General features: G+C 42.6%; 1 protein-coding gene across 1 annotated transcript in view; it reads left to right on the top strand.

Moving 5' to 3' along the window:
- GNA14 (G protein subunit alpha 14) overlaps window positions 1–25,578 on the top strand; it is a 194,198-nt gene that overhangs the window by 78,999 nt on the left and 89,621 nt on the right. Inside the window, exon 2 of the mRNA XM_004285837.3 lies at window positions 19,363–19,547. Within this exon, the coding sequence (XP_004285885.1) occupies window positions 19,363–19,547 (185 nt within the window). The remainder of the gene's footprint in view (window positions 1–19,362; window positions 19,548–25,578) is intronic.

The raw sequence follows: 25,578 nt of genomic DNA, 5'->3' as shown, positions 1-25,578 counted from the left end.
TGGCGCGCAAGCTCAGTAGTTGCAGTGGGTGGGCTCCAGAGCGCGTGGGCTCTGTAGTTGCAGCATGTGGGCTCTCTAGTTGTGGCGTGTGGGCTTAGTTGCCCCGCAGCATGTGGGATCTTAGTTCCCCGACCAGGGATCGAACCTGCGTCCCTTGCATTGGAAGGTGGATTCTTAACCACTGGACCACCAGGGAAGTCTTGGAAGTGACCATTTTAACACGCACACTATAGCCTATAACTAATCTTGTTTCTCCTGTGGACAACCTAACTCTGGTAAAAGTCCTGCCAAGGCCAGCTCATTTCCGTCTCCCATTAGATTCCGTTTGGATTTCAAAGTGTAGATAATGGTTAGATTATAGGAGAATATATAAAGTGTGATGTAAGGGCTACTTCGAAGATACTTTAAATGCACTTTTAATTAGTATTGTCAAATTGATTTCACACTGTAGTGCCCAACTTGAATGCATTTTATGATAATGCACGTGTCTGGATGATGATGGTTATTTCAGGGTAGATATTGATTTAAATGCGATCCCATGACATCACTCCCAGTTATCCTGGGTGATAGGGCTGGTCCAGAAGCACTGGCTAACTCAGAAGAATCTTAGCATACTTAGGAAATAGCATGAACCATTCTTACCTGCTTCTGAAGTTTTCTTCAGTTCTTAAAAACCCTGGGTGAAAACAAGTACTCTCTCTTTTAGTCTATCATCCTTTCAGCAAATAACTAAAAGTCAGGTGTTTCTGTACTGGGTAGATATCACTATATACCAAAATATATCCAGGCTGGGAGAGTATATCCTGGGTAAAAGTGAGAAATACGAGTATTTGCCATGGATATTTACCTCTTCGACCCCATGTGTGTGTCAAGCCAGGGAGGCACTTAACATTTGTAGGGCCCCTGGCTGGTGTCCCTTGGTCACCACCACCTCCCACGCACACTGCAAAGGGCTCTGCATGCACTCAGGCCAGCACATCCAAGCTTTGTCCACAACGCCTCACACACATCTGTCTCTTGGCTACCTTTCAGGCCTAGGGATGTGCACACCTGTGTCATGCTCACCCTCCAGTGGATGGATTGGGGAAGGGCCTGTGTAGGCCCTGAAAGCGGGTGGGGGGCCACTTTCCAGGATCTCAAGTACCTTGAGCACGGCCTTGCAGCTGGGGAGAGGACATGGACTAAAAGCGAGTATGTGTCCTTGGCCCTGGGGCCTCATGGCACCGCTGGGTGGGGAGAGGTGAAAGCGGGCCAGAGCAAGGCCCTCTAAAGTTTGGAAGCTCTTTTGTCAGCTCTAAAGGTGGCACTGTGTCAAGCCCTGGAATATGAGAATAATTGCAGGATGTTGTTCTGCTGGCCCTTTTGTTTTTAGCCAGCACACGCTGGAATGTCTGTTCTGTGCAGATTGGGAGGCTGGGTATTGTGGGAGGATACAAAATACAAAGCTGTTTTTAATCGAGTTTTGGGGAGATAAAAGCTGAACTGAGAATAATTACAAAACAACTGGTTAACGAGGGGAAAAGCTAGCCCCTAACTGTTAAGGAAGGGAATTTGGGGTGAAATGGAGTAAAGTCATGTGACTGGTTTTGTGCCCGACCTGGGTTCTTGGACTCTTTAATCGATAGAAGTTGAGAAGAGGCCACAAGAGGAATTCAGGCAAGGCTTTTTCGGGACTGGTGCTGCAGCATGAGAGAGTGAAAACAAGTAACAGGTTCCCTTGCTCGCTCCTGGAGACGGGGCGAACTGGTTCCTTAAATGGGATGAGTGTAGGGGTGTGTCCAGGGGTCGGGCAGGAGGGGTGGCTTAGGTGATCTGCCCACCCCCTGGGGGGTGCTGTGTGCGGGGATCACGCGCAGTACCTTGCTTTTGCTCCCGGCACCTCAGAAGTGGCAGCTGGGTTTTGGCTTTTTTGTATCTTATTGTTCATAGTTTGTCCCAACTGCGCATTCATGTTTATTTTTAGTTCCTTACAGTTTCTTTGTATTCTGTTACTAGAGGAGACGTTTGTCGAGGTGGCAGCACTCCAGTAAAGGGTCCCAGGTCCCAGCCTGTCTCAGTTTCAGGGTCATAGGGTTTAGGGATCACGGAGATCACGGCTGGCAACCTTGTGCTTCCAGGTCTCCCGCGGGTACCATAAATGTGTGACTGGACCAGATACAAGGCAGTGGGACCTAGAGAGAGACTGTGGGCACATTTGTGTTTAACTAGTGAGTGTGTGCCCCAGCAAAAGACGTTCAAATTAAAAATAAAAAGCTGAACAATGTGCTGACCAAACAACATGGGAATGCAATCCCTGACTCTAAACTTCTGGGGTTGTGGCTGATGACATTAAAGTGATGTTGCCACACTGATGCAGAAACTTAATTGCTCACCCACAGTTACACCTAATAAAGTAACTTGAGTTATGGAAGGTGCTTCACATACAAAATAAGTGGGAGGGGAAAAGCTCTAAAGAGAAAATTCTTTAGGATCCTGCAAACAGTCCAAATGATGGATAAGACAAGTGGAAAGAAAGAAGAGCCCTTTCCCCTTTCATACTAGAAGTATTAAAAGTTTGCTCTGTTTGGAAAACATAGAGGAATCCCCTGTTAGTCTTTTCATTTCTGTAAAATCCTACCAGTAATTATTATATCAAGTTTCTCTGAGTGTGGGCCTGTGATCACCTTTCCCAAACAGGCACTGCACTGGGTTAACCAGGGTGCTCCCCCAATTCAGGATGAATTTGGAACCTATGAATGTGAGCTTATTTGGAAGTAGCGTCTTTACAGATGTAATCAAGCCAAGATGTGGTCCTACTGGGTTAGGGTGGGCCCCAAATCCATTCTGACTGGTGTCCTTATAAGGTGAGTTAAATTTGGACCCCCCCCCCCCCCACACACAGAAGAATGATGGCCATGTGAATACAAAAGTACAGATTGGAGTTATGCTGCTCCAGACCAAGTAGCATCAAGGACTGTCAGCCACCACCAGAAGCTAGGAGAGAAGCAAGGAGCAGATTCTCTTTCAGAGCCTCTGGTGAGAGAATAAATGTCTGTTGTTTTAAGCCACCCAGTTTGTGGCACTTTGTTGCAGCAACTTAGGAAACGAATACACGCACCACTTCTAACTTCCTCATTGTTATTAGAAATGCCACCAAGTTCCTGGTCTCAAAGGTTATCATTCCTGCTTCTAACCTTCTCTTGCAAATGCATTCAGTCTTCCAAACCATTACATTTCCTTCTTCCTCTCTACTTCCACAGTTATCACTCATCATAATAATTAATATTTGAATTCTGCTTTCTAGAATTAAAGCAATTTTAATTCTCACAACAAATGATGATAGGAATGGTATTGTTACTGAACGTAAGATCTTGTGCCCGACGCATAGTAAACCCAAACAAACCAACACGTCGCAGTTTGGAGCAGAGAAAGGTTTATTGCAGGGCCATGCAAGGAGATGGTGGCTCGTTCCCAAAAAGCCCCAAACTCCTCGAAGGCTTTTAGCAAAGCGTTCTTATTTAATTTTAATTTTTATTTTTTTAAAGAATTTTTTTTCTGATGTGGCCATTTTTAAAGTCTTTATTGAATTTGCCTCAACACTGCCTCTGCTCTCTGCGTTGTTCCCTTGGCCTCGAGGCACGTGGGATCTTAGCTCCCTGACCAGGGGTCGAACGCTCACCCCCTGCATTGGAAGGTGAAGTCCTCAACCACTGGACCGCCAGGGAAGTCCCAGCAAAGCGTTTTTAAAGACAAGGTGAGGGAGGGATACGGTTTGTCGTTGCAAACTTCTTAGTGTTGGAATCCTTTGTTCTCACATCTGTCCACTAGGTCAGGTCGTGATGTTCCTGTAAACCTCCAACAAGACAAATGTTATTCTCTGTTCTGCAACTTTTTATCTCCATATGAATGGACTCTTAAAGGTCAGAGCCCTGAGACTAGGCTATCCTGTATATTTCATGCTCTAGGCAACATTCTTTTACAAAAGGTGCAGAGCCAGCATGACTAAGCACAGGAAAAGGAACAGATCTAATATGGTATCAGATTTGTTCTTGCTTATTACAGTATTATTCTGCCCACTTAATTGATGAGGAAACTGAGGTTCAGAGAGTTTAAGTAATTTGTCTAAGGTCAAACAGCTTTCGGATTCCAACAAGGATAGTCCCTTTACTCCAAGAAACAGTACTCAACCCCAAATGGAGTGCTTGGCTTTAATTATTTTTCCATACTGCTTTCTCCATCATTCCAAAGAAAAGACTATAAGAACTTATCTGTATCATTGGGGTAAAATGAAAATAATCCTCAAATCATTCTCCTTTGCTTACCCACACCTTGGAGGACTATCCCTTAGTTATTATCCCAGCAAAGGCATCCCAGTGTTGATGGAACAAAAAAGAGAGCTCATTTGCCTCTTTTTTTCCTTGTAACAACAGAATTTCTTTTATATGTTTAATTACAGCCTTAGAAGAGACATCAAATTGGCTTTTAGTGGAAAGTTCTTTTTTCCCGTAGGTGGGTCACTGGAGATATAATTAATACAAATAATAGCTATCATATACAGATTTCTTTTGGTTGAAATGACCTCTTTTGCGTACATTTTCCCACTGTCTGTAACAAAGCAGCTCCTTGGGTTATGTTGTTCAGCTGGTTTTACAGCAAAGTCAAAGGGTACATCCTTCCCACATGAGAAACATGTTAGCAACTCCCACAGTTGTCTTAGTGAAAAACTGTTTTTTGTTGTTGTTGTTAAGGTGGAGGTTTATGAAAAGAAAAAGCTGGTTGGTTATTGATTTTCTTATCTTAAGCTGTATGTTTTAGCAGTAAATTAGTGTTGTAATGCCAGAGGAGGCTGTAAAGTCTCTGACAACCCCAATGTGGCAGAGTTATACTGAGAGTGACCATATACTTTATTATCCAAACCAGGACACTTTTGAGAATGAGAAAGGATACTATTAATAATTACCTCAGGACAACCGGTATAAGCTAGGACTGGTCCTGGACAATCAGAAGATGTGGTCATCCTCAAACTATTATATATAGAATGGATAAACAGCAAGGTCCTACTGTATAGCACAGGGAACTATATTCAATATTCTGTGATAAACCATAATGGAAAAGAATATTGAAGAAAAGAATGTATATATATATTTGTATAACTGAATAACTTTGCTGTACAGCAGAAATTAACACAACATTGTAAACCAACTATATTTCAAGAAAAAAAAAAAAGACAGCGATATGGTCATCCTGGTCATTTTAACCCACCCTGGAGAGAGGGGTCCAGCCTGTTTTTGCAAACATCTTCCCCCAAAGAGATCTTGATGAGTGGAACTAGAGGTTAGTATTACTCATGAATCATTAGGTTGTGACTTGGAAATTATATATGCATATATATATATTTAAGTAATTTTTTTTGGATATCAGTAAGAGACATATTGAAAAACTCTTGACCAAATGTTTTTGTCTTAGCCATCCTGGAGTTCATGGTTCTGGGAAGACTGAGGCTCAAATGGGTCTTGGGCTGGAGGAAAGGAAATGACAGAGTTGGCCTTCCCCACTGAGGTGGAGACTCATTCCTTAGAATCAGAGCCCAGCCCAGGCACTCAATATATGCTGAATAAATAATGGCTGGAATGACTCCAAGCATGTCCCGAATTAGACCGTGATGTTACTTGAGTCACAGCTGTACACCAAAAAAGAAACTTCTTTCTTTCAGAGGGTGAAGCCATAATGAAGACCATTTGATGAGAACTCAAGTTTCTGAGTTGGCACAAAATTGTTTGTTGTTTTGGGGACTGAGAGAAGAATTAAAGCAGGAGAACATACTTCATTTACATTGGGAAAGGCCCCTGGGAATTAAATGGTAGGAAAGAGTCCAAGGTTTTTTGGTGACTAGTTGAGGAATGCTACAGAAAGTGGTATTAGGAAATTCTTCAAATATTCAGACAGTTAGTGAGCACCTACTCTAGGGCAGGTGTTGTCCAAGGTGCTGGGGTTCAAAGGTAGAGAAGAGAGTTCCTAATCTAAGGAAAATCACAGACTAATGGGAAGATATATAAACATCATGACAAGGCCGTAATAATGGTATATAAAGGTACAGTAGGACCAAGAAGAAGAGAATGAGTCTTTCTACCTGGGAATGCGGGGGCATTCATGGTAAAAGCGATGGTGGAACAGCGCGATAAGATGGATGAGTTGGCCTGGGAGCCGGCTGGGCTCCTGGGATAGAGAAAGGAAGGCGAAAATGACGGGACCTGAGTTTTACCTGGTTGGTACAACATTGCCAATATCTTGGTATTACTTAACCCATGTGTTCTTAAACTGGACCTTTAAGGGTAAATTCACATATTTTGATCACAGTGGTGCTGAAAGACACCATACACCTTTTTGGATATCTACAGTAGTCCCCCTTTATCCATGGGGGATACATTCCAAGACCTCCAGTGGAGGGAGTTCCCTGGTGGTCCAGTGGTTAAGACCCCGCACTCCCAATGTAGGGGGCCCGGGTTCAATCCCTGGCCCAGGAACTAGATCCCACATGCTGCAACTAAGAGTCTGCATGCCGCAACTAAAGATCCCACACGTGGCAACGAAGATCCCACGTGCTGCAACTAAGACCCGGTGCAGCCTAATAAATGCATAAATAGATAAATATAAAAGACCTCCAGTGGTTACCTGAAACCACATATAGTACTGAATTCTCTCTCTCTCTCTCTCTCTCTCTCTCTCTCTCTCTCTCTCTCTCTATATATATATATATGTATATATGCACTATGTTTTTTTCTATACATACGTACCTATGATAAAGTTTAACTTATAAATCAGGCACAGTAAGAGATTAACAACATAACTAATAATAAAATAGAACAATTCAAATAATATAATAAAAGTTATGTGAATGTGGTCCCTCTCTCAAAATATTGTATAAATTTAATGCCTTTTCTATCTTAACTAAGTACTTTTCACACAGTGTGGCCATAACTTGTTGCAGTTTGAGATGCAACAGCAAAACTAGCATGGATTTCTTTTTCCTTCTTCACAACTTCACAGATAGAAGATTCATTCTTTCCATAGATCTTAGCCACCTCAGCATATGTTTTTCTTTTCTTATTAAGTTGAGAATTTTTACCTTTTCTCTTAAAGAAAGCACTTTATGACTTCTCATAGGCATATCCAAATTGTCAGCATCACTACTCTTGTGCCTTGGGGCCATTATTAAGTAAAAAAAGGGTGACTTGAACACAAGCACTGCGATAACTGCACAGTCAATCTGATAACCACATAGCTACTAAGTGACTAATGGGTGGGATATGCTGGATAAAGGGCTGACTCACGTCCCAGGCAGGACAGAGTGAGATGGTGCAAGCTTTCATTATGCTACTCAGAAGGGTGTGCAATTTAAAACTTAAGAATTATTTATTTCTGGAATTTTCCATTTAATATTTTCAGACCACGGTTGACCACAGGTAACTGAAACTGCAGAAATTCAAACCATGGATGGGGACGGAGCGGTTTACTGTACTTAAATCTGAATAAAACTAATTTCGTATTCTGCCAGAATGGTGAGAAGGACTTCAAGAGAACAATTTTTTTTGAAAAACCATCCAAAGTGGATGATAGCGCATGGTACTTTGAAAGTCCCACGGTTTTGGAATTCTCTGTGCTTTCATTCTTAACCTGAACCTGCATTTAATTGCACTAGTGTCTACTTTTGTTTAACTACAATTTAACTTATTTTCATTTAAATTTATCTTTGGAGTGGAGGAGGATGGATAGAAGGGTGGGTCAGATACTCCCCGTGTTTCAGCAAGATGCTTTAGTATTTTGAAATAGATATCTTGTCTCCTTGCCTGCCCTTATTGAGGTTTGAAGATTTTAAGTCCATCCTGTCTTTTTAGAGCTTCCTCTTTTCCTTTAAGTAATTTTTGTCTTTGCTCTATCCTTCCTCCTATTCTTTTTCAGCATGAGCAAAAATTCAGCTTTTAGACAATCATAACGTGTGAAGGAACAAGTTCTGAATTTAGACTCCTCCCTGTGTTGACCATTCTGGGGTTATATGATTCCTCATATCCTTTCAAAGGTTGAGAGGCTAAAGTCTTATTAGCGCCCTGGTGGTATGATTTCTTGGTAAACGTTTCTGTAAGAATGAGGGAAATGTCAGTTTTCAGGAAGAGCAGTGAACTGTGGAAGATTCTAAAATCATTTATGAAAATGCTTACAATTTGTCTTTTTAAAAAATAAAACAATTATGAGTTAGAGTCATAGAGCAGAAAGTGATCTCTTGACTCTCCTTATAAGTGAAATGAGTTTTACTTCTAATGGGATTGCTAATATTTTAGTTGTAAACCACAGAGATTATTTGAATAGGTTCCTCCCTATCCTTTGTGTGGTTTATTCATTTTTAGGGAAAAGTAATTGATGTCCTCAGCATCTTCCAATATAGAGTTTTGTCACTAACAGGCATTTGTTTCTTAAGATTCTGTATATTTTGTTACTTTTCCGGAAACGTATACAGACGAGCTATTGACACAGAACAAGCAAAATTGTGTAACTCTTTGTGGAAGGGTCAGTTAGAATGTCTGGCTAACAAAGATCTCTGGATCATGTTGACTGCATACAAGAGATGCATGTCAATTAATGACAACCGTTTCCTGACATAAAGCAGTTAATTCTAAGCTGAATATTTGTATTGAATTTTTTACGAATACCACATTTCTAACAAATTATAGAAATTTGGTTGTGTAGGTAAATAGCTCAAATTAATTTAGAGTAAAAAGTAGCCTTGCTGTCTCCTTGCATTTGAACTTTTAAATGCACTTGTGGCAAATATGAGAAGTACATTATGTTTGATACTTTAAATTAGAAAAACATTTATTCAAAAAATCTTTGTGATTGAAAATTGTTAGCATGATCTTTTGGCTTTGCCTGATATAAGAACTGCTCAGAAATCAAGTTTGGACTTGAAAATACCATCTTGATCAAAATGAGGCCCAGAGACAGAAAGTGGCAGGAAATACTTGGCATTGCTGCTTTTCTTGGTGAGTCAATACAAATGATTTTGTAGATTAATGAAACAAAAAGACTATAAAATATACAGCATCTTGAATTCTGCTCCATTGTTTTAGTGTTGGCTTCTTTTTCTAAAAAAAAATCTCAAACTGTCTATTGAGCCTCATCACTTAAGTTCTTTCAGCTTTTCCTTTTTGTTTCAAAAGCCTTGTACTTACCTCTTTTGTTGAGAGAGCAGCCATGAACTCTGTGTCCAGTTGTTTCCAGTTCTGTGATGCCTAGGACATTGCCACTTCTCCTTTTATGGTGAAAAATAGCACCTTTTCTGTTTGCAAGAGCAGAGGCTGGGGAAGATGACATGATTGTGATGGTGATGTGGGGATTGGGGAGGACTGATTTGAATAAGTGAATCTTAATGGCACCTTCAAAATGTTTCCCCTCTGGAAATTGAAAAACAGAGCTCCCACAGAGATATTTTATTCATGCAGAAATGAAATTGGAACTTGGTATAAAATCCCATTGGGTAAACTGAACATGATGTAAAAATTTGAGCATTCCAGTCCCAGGTAGATTACATTAGTAGAGGTTCCTCTTGGGAGAGTCTGGAGAAGTGCTTCCCAACCAGTCCATGGACTGGGTGCATCAAAACCCTTGGCGCTCTGGTTAAAATGCATAATGCCAGGCTCCTGCAAGGGTGAGTCAGAGTTGAATTGAGGAGGAGCCCAGAAACCTGCATTTTTATTGAGTATCCCTCCCTCCATTGGATTGCACTTGGGTAGATGTCTTAGTTCACTTAGGCTGCTATGAAATACCACAGACTGGGTAGCTTATACCCAACAGAGGTGTATTTCTCACAGTCTGGAGGCTGGAAGTTGAAGTTCTGGGTGTCATTAAGGTTGAGTTCTGATGAGAGCTGGTCTCCAGACTGCAGACGTCTCCCAGTGGACTCATATGGTAGAAGGGGCAAGGGAGCTCTCTGGGTTCTCTTTATAAGGGTACTAATGTCATTCATGAGGGCTCCACTCTCATGACCTAATCACCTTCCAAAGGCCCTCCTAATGCCATCTCTTTGGGCATAAGATTCTCAGCCTTATGGGGTGGGGGGGGGGGACACAAACATTCTCACCGTAGCAGTAAGGGATCATTTGGAATTTTCCCCAGTGTTAGCCAGATTCTCTCATGAATCAGTATCTTTAGAATAACAAGTAGCAGGATTGCAGCACTCACAGGTGCAGAAACTCCCGCCACCTGGGGTGGCTGCTGCCCAAGGTCAGCTGTGAGTTATAGGGGACCAAGCAGAGTGCCCCCAAATCCAGGCACTCTCCTCCGGGCCACCCTCTTTGCTACTAAGAACCTCTCCCGCATAAAGATTCCAAAAGGCATTTTCCTAACTCCTGTACCCAACTACCAGGAAACTCTGATACAGAACCTGGGCCTCCCTGTGTGGCTGGCCCCGGGGCCCCGCGTGTCCTCATCGGAAAGGGCAAGTGGCAGTGTGCCTGCTCCTGTGTGAGGCTGCTTTGTCACTCAACAGACTCGTCCACTTAGTCCTGAGTCCTCTCTTGGCCAGGCAAACCCTCTTCCCATTGCTTTCCCAGACCGTGATCATCCTTGTTGTCTTAGTCAGTGAATACCGAAGCACAGATATTTATTAGGCTCCTACTATGTGCTCTGTTTTAGGCTCCAAAGACACGAGGAAACAAGAGAAATAAGGCCCCGTAGAGCCAACCTGCCAGTCACAACAGAATGTGTCCATACCCTCTTCTGCCCGTTGGTTTCATAAGTCATTTACACCAACGTACAGAACTGTGTCCCCATTTCTGTTCTGTTTACGTACATCGTCGTCTGTAAAACTGAGCTGAAACACAATGGCTTCTCCCAGATGGTTTCAGAAAACATCCCAGACTATTGGAGTTGGCTTTGCCCATCTGAGAAGCTTTATCAGCTCCTCCCTTTGACTCTCAGGGAGGCGGTCTTGACCAAAGATTATAGGTAAACTTTAGAACAATTGGCTTTCTGTTCAGATATGCTTGGTTTATCACTTGGAAAGGCCTTTTTGCTCTGGCCTCTGTTCTCTCCTGGCTCCTGAAAACCAACTTTTTTTTCCCTCCCCATGAGTCTTTCTGAGTCTTAAGCTGAAACTCGAACCTCAGACTGCTTTCTCAAATCTCAGAGTTTAGAATTTTAGGGCTAAGACATTTTTCTGACCCCTTTTTAGTGACATCAGTTTCAACCCTCAGTTTTTTTGTATGTGTGTGAGGTTCATGGGTAGAATTTCAGAAGCCTCTCAAGAGAAAGAGGGGGAAAGCTCCTTTAAGGATGGAGAGTAAAAGAGGACATTTCACATAATACACACCAAGATGAAATACCCAGATTGCTGGGGGATAGACCAGATGTTTGTAGTTGGAATATCACCAAAGTCTTATGATAATATTTAATTAATCAAATATTTAATTTGATTACCCATGGCAAATGACACTGGTTTTTTACTCGTAACATTCATGTTTCCTTACATAAGAAGCTTATTTAAATAAAAAATTTTTAATATTATATAATCATGCAGATGGTACATGGATATGATAAAAATAGCAAGGTAAGTACGGAAATAATGGAGTTTGGGGAAACACTGGTAAGTGAATGCCAAGAACAAGTATCCTGTAGGAAAGCTCCCAGCCCTGCAGAGTGCACACCCACCACCCACGGACACAGGAAGCCTGCGGAGGTGAGCTTTCACTTAAATAGAACACAGGTTATCCATGTGTGCCAACCATGCCCGAGTAGCAAGCCGCGGAAGTGCAGATTAACCACTTGCCGAGCATGTATGCTGGAAAAGGAAGTAACTCACATTTACGGTGAGGGGAGGCACAGGATCCCGGCAGAGCATTGCAGTGAGAGAATCAGGGGAGTACGAGAGGCTTAGTGAGAGGCAGGTTGGTCTCCTTCCTGCCTGGAGGTCAGCGGGCACAAAAGCAGGGAAGGCGAACCAGGCCCTCGGAGGAATCTCTGTTACAACCAGGGTGCCTTACTCAGAGGTTACCCCCTGATTTTATTACAGACCACATTTGTAGTAGGATGACGATAAATAAGAACCTGAAACCAGTAGGCTCTTAACGATAACGGAAGTTTTAAAGTACTTATAACCCATCGTTGGTTTTCTTTCCTCCAAGTATGAAAACAGTGAAGCAAAAACTAAGTGGAAGAGAAGAGGCATTTCCCTTATTTATATTTGGAACAGAATCTAGAGATGGAATTGTAATTTTACTCCTTTCTCTGCTCTGTATTTTAATAGCATTGGGTCCAGGAGCAAAAGTCCTTCTGGCCTGTGGTTCCCTCCCCTGTCCCCCTTTGTCTCATCTGATTAAATCTCTTGGTCACTTGATACCAAAGTTCGCCTTCCAAGCCACGGCTCCCCCCTCCCTGCTGCTCCCAGAGTGAGGGAATGCTGCTCCCAGAGCGAGGGCTCAGTTCTCCTGCTATCTGCAGAGGCTGTGGAGGTGCCGTCCACCAGCATGTTGATTTTGTGGAAGAGCCAGTGAGAAAGTTCTCACAAAGAGATAAGAAACAAAGCAGAGTGGACCTGTGCTACTGACTGGCCCAAACCACACATTCTAATATGCAGTCAGGAGGGATGTCAGAGCTAAGTCACCTATTCTTCCAATCACCAATAATTTTTGTTCTAAAAATCATATCCTTTAGAGTTTTCTTTTGTGTGGAATAAATGAACGGTTGTGCTCAATGTCTGAGTGTTGAGTTTGTTTAGAAGAAGTGAGGATACAAAAACAAGACCCATATATATGCTGCCTATACCAACTCACTTCAGACCTAGAGACACATACAGCCTGAAAGTGAGGGGATGGAAAAAGGTATTCCATGCAAATGGAAATCAAAACAAAGCTGAGTAGCAATACTCATATCAGACAAAATAGACTTTAAAATAAAGACTGTTGGGACTTCCCTGGTGGCGCAGCGGTTAAGAATCCGCCTGCCAATGCAGGAGACACGGGTTCGATCCCTGGTCTGGGAAGATCCCACATTCTGCGGAGCAACTAAGCCTGTGCACCACAACTACTGAGCCCACATGCCACAACTATGGAAGCCTGTGGGCCTAGAGCCCACGCTCTGCAACAAGAAAAGCCACAGCAATGAGAAGCCCACACACTGGAATGAAGAGTAGCTCCTGCTCGCCACAACTACAGAAAGCCCGCATGCAGCAGCAAAGACCTAACGCGGCCAAAAATAAATAAATAAATAATGTTTTTTAAAAAAAAAGACTGTTACATAATGATCAAGGGATCAATCCAAGAAGATATAACAATTGTAAATATGTATGCACCCAACATAGGAGCACCTCAATATATACGGCAAATATTAACAGATAATAAAAGGAGAAATTGACAACACAAGAGGAGTGGGGCACTTTAACACCCCACTTACATCAATGGACAGACCATCCAGACAGAAACTCAGCTCAGATCCTTAGCTTGAGTTTACTGGTCCCTCTAGTCCTGGTCACAGCTGTCATTGCAGAGACTGACTTACGTCTCGTGTTTCCAGCCCCTCTCCCACCTCAGCCCCCATCTGCTGTTGGAACTGTCTCATTTAGAGCAGAGCTCTGAAGAATTAAAGATAAAGTTCCAAGTGCTGGAGTCTCAGAACCAGGTGAAGACAGTGCTTGGCTGATAGAAGGGTGTGACTTGGCCATTTATTTGGGGAAACACTCAGTGTAAAACTAGCACATGGTGTTATCATGGGAAGCGCATGTACCAACAGAGACCCAGATTTAGACCCAAGACTCAACAGACACTTCCAAGCTGAGTCACCTTGGACAGACTTTGACCTTGGACAGAGATTAAATAAACTATCTAATCTTTTTGATATTCAGGTTCCCTTCTGGAAAAAGAAGATACTAACCGGGTTGTGTTGAGGCTTAAATGAGAGGGAGAGGATCCTTCCCCCCTACCCCCAGCCCACCGAGTTTCTTTGCTCTCTTGCCCTCAGCCCCAGGTGGTATGTGTCTTTCAATCTTTCTTCTTTTCTTTAACCTGTCCTTTTTTTGCCCTATGTTTGGTTTTTTATTCTTCAAATAACCACAATATATTAGTAGAATTGAAGAACGTTTTAAAATATTGGTATTGATCAAATACATTTATATCATCTTTTTATTAATCTTTAAAATCATTTCTAACCTTTTCTTTTCAAAATCTTCCATGTCCAAAAGCAAAATCAATGACTTTTTACACATGTTTCTGTGTTTGGGGCTGCTGGTGGGGTTGGCTTTAACCTTTTGTAAGTGAATGGTCTTTATAATGCAAAAGATCCTCTACCTTGGTATAGAACTTTGGGGTGAGTCTTCAGTGATTTTTCTGGTTTAAGAGGGCCCAAATCCCAGGTGCTTCGTGATAATTGCATAATCTCTCCGTTCATGTCAGCTTTGTGGTATGTAGAATGTGGGAGTATTAACCTTCACTTAGGATAAGGTAGCACTGTACCCAACGTCAACCTTGTCGGGGTGGAATAGAAACAAGCGTGGCAGCATCATAGAAGAGATGCAGGGAACCCCAGGATTCTGCAAGAGCAGAGATCTAATCTGATTCAGGGTTCTAGACCAAGCTCTGACTGTATAGGATCTTCCCACAGGTCCTCAGTTTACACACGAGGTCTTGTCAGCCAAGAGTCCTCATGAAACTGGCCTCATCACAATCATCTTTCGACAATTTATATCTCACTTTTCTGCAGTTGTCTGCGATATAAGACCAATGGGGGAAAACTGACTTCTCATGTTTGTTCTATTCATTCCTCCATTTAGTCATTTTTTGAGAACTGACTATATGGCAGGCACAGTGTTCGTGGTACCCAAATGCGTGACTCCCAAGCCTTACCCTTCCTGGACTTAGGGTGTAGCAAGAGACGTATCTGCAAACAAGCAGTTAGGGGATGGGCCCCACTGGGCTGTCCACAGGCACTTTGAGAGCTTAAAGGGGGCAAGCCTAACTGTTGGGGGGACGAAGGGGAAGAAAATTCCTTTAGGGCAGTGTTATTTGTGTTGAACCTTGAAGGCTAAGGCTTTAGCAGCCCGGTTGCTAGCCGCAGCTCTGAATCTGCATCAGCGTTGCCCTGTTTGCTGACTCACAGTTTCCTAATCTCTGACCTGGGAAGACGGCACCCACCTTTCCCATCTCTGGAGGTAGAAGTAAGGCAACAGGGAGGCTTGTGAGGTCGTGAGGACACTCACCTGTCGGGAGGTTCTTCTTCATGCCCCAAAAGTGTGCGCCTGCAAGATGGTGGGTGTGCCTGGGCTTAGGGTTCAGTGTGCGGCTGTGAACTTCCCATCTGTCCTCATTAGACCAGTATGACTAAGTCCATTTGGTCATGATCCCCATGTTCTTCTCTGATAGTAGAGTCCGCATTAGAGTCTGATTGAGTAAATCCCCTCTTTCTCTTGCTGACAGTGTGCACTTGCAGAGATCACTGAACAGTATGAGCCCCAGGTTTCTCATCTGTATGATAAAGATGACGGTAATAGTTCATACCTCGTGGGTTGGTTGTGAGGATCAAAGGAGATCATGTGTGCAGAGTACCAGGCACAGTGTGACTCTCTAACAGTCACCATTATTAGGACTGGGGAGTAACCAGGAAGGGGTCACAGAGAATCAGGATAAGCCTCCTGCTTGGCCATTTTCATGGTGGTTCCTGCCATGGTTGAGGTCACTGCCACCCACATAGCACACTGGGTGGTTGAGAGAGGATGAGCCACCTCTTTTCCTATTTGTGGATAGTGAAGGCAGCTGAGATTGGATGAATTCCATATCACTATCATGTAGTCAAAAAATACTTTCAATTCAATAATATTATTCAAGATTTTAAAAGGAAGGAGGAATATTCCATTGTATATATGTGCCACATCTTCTTTATCCATTCATCCGATGATGGGCCTAGGGGTAAGACGGGAATAAAGATACAGACCTATTAGAGAATGGACTTGAGGATATGGGTAGGGGGAAGGGTAAGTTGTGACAAAGTGAGAGAGTGGCATGGACATATATACACTACCAAACGTAAAACAGATAGCTAGTGGGAAGCAGCCGATAGCACAGGGAGATCAGCTCCATGCTTTGTGATCACCTACAGGGGTGGGAGGGAGGGAGACGCAAGAGGGAAGAGATATGGGAACATATGTCTATGTATAACCGATTCACTTTGTTATAAAGCAGAAACTAACACACCATTGTAAAGCAATTATACTCCAATAAAGATGTAAAAAAAAAAAAAAAAAGGAAGGAGGGCTTCCCTGGTGGCACAGTGGTTAAGAATCCGCCTGCCAATGTAGGGGACACGGGTTTGATCCCTGGTGTAGGAAGATCCCACATGCTGTGAAGAAACTAAGCCCGTGCGCCACAACTACTGAAGCCCGCGCGCCTAAAGCCCGTGCTCCGGCACAGGAGAAGCCACCGCAATAAGAAGCCCGCGCATCGCAATGAAGAGTAGCCCCCGCTCGCTGCAGCTAGAGAAAGCCTGCACGCAGCAAAGACCCAACGCAGACAAAAATAAATAAATTAAAATAAATAAATAAATAAAAAATAATCAGGGTCTTTAAAAAAAAAAAAAGGACGGAAATGCTGTCCTAGGCTACAACATGAATGAACCTTGAGGGTATTATGCTAAGTGATATAAGCCAGTCACAAAAAGACAAATACTGTGTGATTCCCCTTATATGAGGTACCCAGAGTGGTCAGATTCTTAGATACAGAAAGGAGAAAGGTGGCTGGGGGGGAGGGAGGACTGGGGAGTTGTTTAATGGGTGTGGAGTTTCAGTTTGCAGGATGAAAAGGGTTCTGGAGATGGCACAACAATGTGAATATACTTAACACTTCTGAACTGTATACCTACAAATAATGAAGATGGTAAATTTTGCTGTGTGTATTTTATCACAATTTTATAAAAGCTTAATGAGCTTGTGCCAAGTGTAAGGCATTATACCTGGCCCAAGGGGAGGCAGTGTGAATAAAAACAAATATGGCCCCTGTCTCCCCTTACGAAACTTACAGGCTGGTAAGGGAGGCATATGTCAAAGGAAGAATGACATTAATGGGCAAAAGTGCAGCTGGAACATGTGCTCCAACCAGAAGTTCATGGTACCCTGAGAACCTAGAGTATGGGGACTTGACCTCATCAGGCAGACCAGTCCAGGTGAAGAGCAGCAGTGAGAGTGGTGAAGGGAGACCATCCCAGGAACGTGCGAGGCATGAGCCGAGGCTGCAACGAGGAGACCATTGTGGCTAGAGTGCAGAGGGAGGAGGAAAGCGTGTTGTGAGAAGAGGCTGGCGAAGACGGAGGGGCCAGACCACACGGCCTTGTTGGCCACAGTAGAGTCTTCTTTCTTCCTGAGCTGAGGGGAGGCCATTGAGGGTTTTTTTTTTTTTTTTTTTGCGGTATGCGGGCCTCTCACTGTTGTGGCCTCTCCCGTTGCGGAGCACAGGCTCCGCACGCGCAGGCTCAGCGGCCATGGCTCACCGGCCCAGCCGCTCCGCGGCATGTGGGATCTTCCCGGACCGGGGCACGAACCCGTGTCCCCTGCATCGGCAGGCGGACTCTCAACCACTGCGCCACCAGGGAAGCCCCCATTGAGGGTTTTGAGCCGAGGTTGGGAAGACACATAGAAAAGCAGGTTTGTGTTTTGAAAAGATCAACCTGAAGGAACTTTTTTTTTTTTTTTCTTACAAGGAAAGATCTTATCAAATGCTAAGAGGTGTCTCAACTATTCACCTGGAAAAATTGTTCGAGTCCGCTAGATGTTTCTCCGGGGCCTGATGTTCACAGGGCCCTCGGCGAGAGTGCAGACAGAGACCCACGTCCCATAAGTCTAAATGGTTACAGGCAATAGTCAAGCCAACAAACCATGATTAATATGTTCTATCCTCTTACCATGACAAACGTCTCTTTATAACTAAAATGTCAAAGAAGATACATACAACTATGGTTTTTAATATGACTAAGAGCGAACAAAGTATCAAAGATGATTGAATTTAACTATAACCACACTGTCTGGGTATTCTGTTGGGTCAATGAGATGTGGATACGTAATAAAATATTTTATAATTAATCCATCATTTCCTATTTCATAATTTTTGTCCTTTATAGTAAAATCACGAATTATATTATTTTAATTAAGATTTTCATACAGTTTGTGTTTTAATAGAAATACTGTTAGATGACTTTTTTATAACAAGTATACTGAATATATATTGTATATATATTCGTATATATACAGTTCACCCATTTGAAGAATCCAGCTTTTATTGAGTCATTTTAGTTCTGAGATCATTTTCATTAATTCCAATTAGAAGAAACTTTGCCCTACTGAGGATCATATCAACCTGAATTGTTAAAAAAACTTCTTTAAAGCAATACTTGGATTTGAAAATGAACCATAAATGTAGTATATTATGTTCCAAACATGGTAATGGGATCTCTGAGATAAATTATCTTTATCACAAAAAATATTAGAAAGAAAATATTTTAATTCCATCACACAAATGTCTGTCACTTACGCTGCACCTTTTCCTGTCTATTCAAACAATATCTCAATCTAATATTAATGTAAAGCCCTGGCATCATGTTTCACACATATTATCTGGACATCTATGCACATTTAAGAGCAGTAGGAATGGTTTGATGTTGTAAAATGTTCCTTGGCTGCCATGTACAAGTGTTGTGAGTTTGGAGGACCTCCTGAACTACAAATTGGAATATGAGGAAGGGGAAGAATATAGACATTTGGTACAGCTAGGGATGGTGCTTCATTGTGCGAGGATCCATTGTATTCATGTATTTGAAAGAAAGGAATTGACAAGTTAACTAGCCTTTTCTCACATCCCGGTGTTTCTGCTGCTCAAACCTTCCCTGCGCTCTGAAGCAGCCCCCATCGCTGCCATGGCTGGTATTAGCAGTGGGGAAACCCTCGAATGTTTGGGGCTTTCAGACACGGATGCCAATTGTTTCGAGGTCATAGGGCAAGGGATGTCGGGGAGCAGTTCCTTGGGGCCTAAACAGTGTTAGTCACAAGAGCTGATGTTTAGGATTACTCCAAGTGACATGGGCACTCATGTGTCCTTAATAAATTGTGTGTGTGTGTGTATGTGTGATATTTGTGGACTTCTAAAGCACAGGGTCCAGGGTGGGGACCCCTCTGCCCAGGGGTTTAGGATGGCACTACCTGCAGCCTCAACTTGCATAAGCACTCGGCAGGCCCTTTCCAAATCCACCCCCATCAATTTACTAATCCTCATTTTGGCCAACGCTGCCAGGAGGTACTTTCTTTCTCACTCTGTTCCTTTTAAAGACTGCTGACTGCGTTTTTCACTTGTTTTGTCTTATTAGGAACTGGAGAAAGTGGCAAAAGCACCTTTATCAAGCAAATGAGAATCATCCATGGGTCTGGTTACAGCGACGAAGACAGAAAGGGGTTCACGAAGCTAGTTTATCAAAACATATTCACCGCCATGCAAGCCATGATCAGAGCCATGGATACCCTGAGGATACAGTACGTGTGTGAACAGAATAAGGTAACATGCTTAAGAGTGTTGGACCCATTTGTGAATGCGTGCTATCCTCCTCTGGTTAGCATATGTATCTGAACTAAAAGATTTACTGCGTGCTTCCATCAGAGGCCTAAAGAAGCTCTTGAACTCAGATTCTGGGGTAGAGATACTCCAGAGGAGTGCGATGAATTTAGCAACAGCGCCGCAGTCTTATTTCTGCAGAAGCTCTAGCATAGTGGTAGTGTGGTGCTGCCCAGTGCGCAGCAATTCAGAAATGTGGGTAGTCATGCTGGTGACTTCTTTCAGATGCTGAGAAAAGGAAGACATCCATATACACCTCCTCTTTCAGCTAAGATACCTGGTTAATTTCTTCATTGGAGCAGTGGAGATCTTGGGTTTACAATGGCCAACTTTTTAAGAATTCCCAGTCTTAGGAAAATGCCCTGCAGACTACTCAAAGTCGTCAGCGGGCTTTGTTTGTTTGTTTGGGGAGCTAGCCCTTCTTAGGAGCTAAGTGATGATTTATGAAGGGTAATGCTTGTGTCTCAACTAGCAGAGGACTCTCATAAAGTAATGGTATGGAGTTGCCATTTGCTTTCCTGTCACCGTGGGTTACTTAAAATACATATCTGTTTAAGACTATAGGAAAATAATGAGGCAGGAGGGTGGGAGGAGGAGACAAATAATATTTTCTATGGTGTATTGGAATGTAAATCCACAGGAAAATACTATGTATAAGTTCATTAAGAATCTAACTGATAGAGTTTCTTTAAAATAATTGATACCAAGTTACAACATGACATGATGATAAAGAGAAAAATTCTGTCTGATTCTCTTGTGGATCAATTGAAAAGAATTTAGCTGCTCAAATGCCAGAATAGTGGTCTAAGTATGGACCTCAGGGGCAACTTTATCATGAACTTGTGGCATCTGTGTTCATGTACATTATACAAAGAGTTTCAGAGCAATCAATCTAATTTTATTTTATTACTCAGTGACTGGATTACATAGGAAAACTCAACATGCACCAGATTTTAGACGTACCTTTACAGTGTGACTGCAACCTTGTGTCTTTACCACCATTTCCTTGCAGTCTTGAGGAAATGAAGGAATATAGCTTGCCCACAGCTTCAACCTTCAACAGTGTTATGCTGAAAAATGTGTGTGTGCATGTGTGACAGGTGGTGGGGGGAGGGTGTTGGTGGTGGGAATTAGTCTTTAGTATATCTGATGCCAAGTAATATGAGAGGTGCGTCCTGAGCCACTGGGTGATTCCACAAGTGACTCTGATTCCTTTACACATTGGTTTTGAGTATATACATTATATCTTTTTGAATGCATGCAGGTAAAAAAAAGAAATCACCCTTTACAAAGTATTTTAAAAATTAGGTCATCTGTGGAAATTTAGGATTATTTCAGAGAAGAGGTATGTCAGGAACGTCCTTGCGGTAATTTTAGTTAATCTACTTTCCTCCTTTGTAAAAGGCATTTGTTTGCCCAGTCATAGTGGGGTGACTAACTGGAATTTAGGGATAGATTTGTAAACAGGCCTATTGGGAAGAAAAGGCTCAAGTATAAGTCAGTTCTGCTTATCTTGGCAACATGTGTTTGTAAAAACCTGGTCAGATTTAGTCATCAAGGTCCCTGGGTTTTTGTTTGGTTTTCCCTCAAGGTCTTCTAGAGGAACTCTGAGTTTATATTTCAAACAAAAAGGTTTTATGGGGTTTGACATTGTACCACTTTCTTGTGCTCTCTTGATCTGAATTCTTTCTCACAAGGCCATGTCCCCTTGCCCACTAATCTGCATTAGTTTCCCCCAGCTGCCATAACAAAGCACTTCAAACTGGTGGCTTAAAACAGAGATTTCTTCCTTCACAGTTCTGAAGCCTGGACGTCTGAAATCAAGGGGCTTGGTTCCACCTGGAGGCTCTGAGGGAGGCTCTGTTCCATGCTGCCCTCCTAGTTTCTGATGGTTGCTGGCAATCCTTGGTGTCCTTTGGCTTGTAGATGCTTCCATCCAGTCCCTGACTCTGTCTTCCCACAGAGCTCTCCCCTCTGTATCTCTGTGCTCACATGGTGTTCTCCTCTCTGTGTCCAAACCTCCCTCTTCCCATGAGGAGAGCAGTCATTGGGTTAGAGCCCATCCTAATCCAGTATGACCTCATCATAGCTTGACTATATCTACAAAGACCCTATTTCCCAATAAAGTTACTTTCTGAGATTTGGAGTTTTCATGAATTTCAAAGCAACACTATTCAACCCAGTACAGTCTGCCCTCTGCCCCAATCCCCCAAAGAATGTCCAGCCTATAAGCAAAATACATTCACCCCATTCTAATATCCCCCAAAGATTTAACCCTAAAAACAGCATCAACTCCAAGCCTCAAATCTGATCTAAATATCAACTCAGACGGTCCCCAATCTCATCATTTAAATACTCTAAATCAGGAATGGGTGAGACTCTGGGTATGGTCCATCCAAGAGCAGAATTCCTCTCCTTTCACACACCTGTGAAACTGGGAAATGAGTCAGTAGTACCTCTGTCTCCTCCTCATTTGCTGTCTCTGGCTCCATTCTCAATTCCTTCTTTCTACTTCAAGTACCTGCATTCATGCTTCATAAACTTCCTCTTATCCTTCAAACATATGCCAGGGATGAACCACATAGTGACATGGCTTAAGGAGAGGCAAAATGTTGAGTAGAAAGATCACTGGATTGGTTCCCCCAAATATGGGCTCTGCTCATCGCTCACCTGTGGGTCTCAGGCAGGAGTCAGCAAACTTTTTCTGTAAAGGGCCAGAGAGGAAATATTTTCGGCTTTGAGGGCTATACAGTCTCTGTTGCAATTACTCAGCTCTGCTGTGGTACAAAACCAGGCATAGGTAATGCGTAAACGAATGAGTGACGCTTGCTTATAAACTCTGTTTGCAAAAGGTGAAAATTATTCTTAACTCACGGGCCAAACAAACAAAGGCCAAGAGCAGATTTAGTGCATGGTCTGGAGTTTGCTGACTCAGTCCTAGGGGAAGCGGTGTAACCTCTCCGGTCTCGCATTTCCTTGTCTGTTAAATGCAGACAGCACGTGCTCTGTCTACTTCATAAGCCAACGTGAGCAAAAGGAAGTGCTTTACAAATTAAATGGCACTGGAAAATAGAAGGTTATTACTGGGGCAAGTTCAAAAGCCAGAAATCAACTCATTGTTTCTTCTGTTGATTGTTTAGGTCAGTCATTTTGATCGATTTCTTCTTTATTATTTTCTGAATAATTTTCTCTGTGGGCTAGTCCTGATTCCAAATGTGAAACTATAACAAAGTACCCTTCTTAGGTCATAAAATGATAAAATGATTAGTGCTCTAGGAGTTTAAGTAATTACTTAAGAAGCATGATCTATGTCTTCTTTTTTAAAAAAAATTTATTTTATTTTATTTTTGGCTGCATTGCGTCTTCATTGCTGCGCACGGCCTTTCTCTAGTTGCAGCGAGTGGGGGCTACTCTTTGTTGCGGTGAGTGGGCTTCTCATTGCGGTGGCTTCTCTTGTTGTGGAGCATGGGCTCTAGGCGCGCAGGCTTCAGTAGTTGTGGCACATGGGCTCAGTAGTTGTGGCTCGTGGGCTCTAGAGTGCAGGCTCAGTAGTTGTGGTGCATGGGCTTAGTTTCTACACAGCATGTGGGATCTTCCCGGACCAGGGCTCAAACCCGTGTTCCCTGCATTGGCAGGTGGATTCTTAACCACTGCGCCACCAGGGAAGCCCGTGTCACCACCAGGGAAGCCCGTGTCACCACCAGGGAAGCCCATGTCTTCTTTACAAAGTATTGCTTCATTCAAAACAATTGACTAGTTAAGTCAGGGATGAACAAACCTAATTAGCTTTTCTTTTCAGTCCTTCCCTCACTTCTTATTCCATTATTTGATTTTTTTCAGAGCTAGACACTTTCTTAAAAGTCTGTAGAAGGGAATTAAGAGTGATTTTAGGGGGTTTTATTTTAAATGTTAGCAAGATTATTGGTCAGCCAGGTTGTTGAAAATCTTTGCCTATTACTTGACACGCTAATTTTGAAAGGAAATTTATCAGAAATTTAGTAGCGTTTGGTTTTTAACCATGTTTTAACCAACATGTTTTTTCAATTAAGATTTAGCCTTGAAGATTATTTTCTCATACATTGCCTACTTTTCTTAAAAGAAATTATTCATATGTATTCACTCACTTTGTTGATAAGCCTTAATTTTTATGTCTCTCAAGAATGTCATGAGCACATATTAGAATTTATGACTTCTTGGATAAATACTACAGAGGCGTTTGCTCAGTGTCAGGACTACTAAATTTGAGTTAAGCGTATATCTTGTGTTTCCTGGTGATGATTTCACGGAAATCTTCATCTATTTTACCGTTTGTAGTGTCTCCAACTTGAGAAATTCTCACTCTAGGTCTGTAGTGTGGTAAAGGAAATCTTATCCCCTTAAAGGTTCTGCAGAATCGGTTTGGATGATTTACATACAGAATTTGCCAAGGGCAAAGGACAGCCCTGCCTAACTTTTCAAAACGTTTGGTTCTGTATTCAGTGATCTCTAGAAAAAAAGTACAAGGTCTACAGGTTCTTTCGGTAGCTGACCCCAGCTTCTTACTTGCCCTCCTTCTTATAGGAGGTCTTCCCCACACTGGGGTCACATCCTATTTGCATGTAATGTGCACACATTTAATTGCAAGGGCTCATCCTGAAAACAAAAACACCACCTTAAAAAAGGAGAGTTAATAATTGAACAGCAAGAGGAGTATTTTGCCTGCCATTCCCCTCAAGTACTTAACTTGGAATTCGGTGTTTCTAGAAGTGTGAGGTCTGAAATTTCCTTCAAAAAGCATCTTTCTCTTCGGCGAGAAGCTTTTCCTGAATTCCAAGTCACACTTGAGGCAGTGGGCTTGGACCCTGTAGCCACCTACAGCTCTTGAACGGCTGAATTTGGGAGGTTTATTTGACTCACAAGGTCTCCGCTGATTTTGTTTCAAGTTTTTCAGGCCCTTCATTTAGGTACACGGATGTCTTTGTCATCAGTTCCCTGTAGTGTCTTGAGTTTCAGCCCCTTGGAGCGGGATCCCCCCTCTCCTGACTGCAGAATGTATCAGGAACATGCAAAACAATGGTCCTCAGTCCTGGCTACACATTGGGAGCTCCTGGGAGGCTTTTCTGCTGCCGCCCAGGGTACCAGCCCTGGAGAGTCGGGCCTAAGTATTCTTGGCACGCAGCCCGAACTTTTGGATTGACTTTTAGAAGCTTCCCAGGTGATTCTGATTAGGCAGCCAAGTTTGAGAGCCACTGCTATATGTATCTTAAGAATCTGGAGGCGTTCGGTTGGGATTCTACTTTCTGATGAGCCTTTCCATAGAGGAGAGGGAGACTTCTGGTAATCTCTTCCATGGGATGACCTAATCAATCTTTATCCAAAGGTAAATTGAGGGGCCAGCACTGAGGATGTTTGTTTAGTTCAGCAGTACCGGGGGCGGGGAGGCCTTAGTGAGATGACGTGATGGTAGCGGTGACAGCATCTCCAGGTGACATTTTTGAATTCAGGGCAGATTCTGTGTTTTTTCCTTTGAGTCTTGCAGGAGCCTAGCACAGCATCATGGCGAGAGCTTCCAGGGATGGGGTGGGGGTCAGGGGGGAAGAAAGAGCTGCATTTCCTTCACTGGAGTTCACATTACTGGGCCTTCTCAGTCTCCTTTTCCCGCTGTTGCTACACTGAAGTTATCGTTTCTTTTTGATCAGTAGAGAATCAGGGATGCAGGTTATATTGATAACATGCCCAAGGTATAGATATTGTTTGTATCTATATATTTGTAATAAAAATACCTTACAATTTCATTTTGTAAATAGAGACATTATATTAGGAAATTAAGTAGTTACATATTTTCACTCATCATTAATAGATATTTTTATTTATTGAGATGGTAATTCACTAGGTATAAAACTTAAACATCAAATATCCAACTTCACATTTAAGCAATAAAGTCAGGTATTTGCAGGTTAGGATTGCAGAAGACTTTTTTTTTTTTTTTTGTGGT

The sequence above is a fragment of the Orcinus orca genome, chromosome 6 (genome assembly GCF_937001465.1).
Source record: "Orcinus orca chromosome 6, mOrcOrc1.1, whole genome shotgun sequence".
Lineage (NCBI taxonomy): Eukaryota > Metazoa > Chordata > Mammalia > Artiodactyla > Delphinidae > Orcinus > Orcinus orca.
Note: the sequence above shows the minus strand (reverse complement) of the source record. Positions and strands in the feature narration are given on the sequence as shown.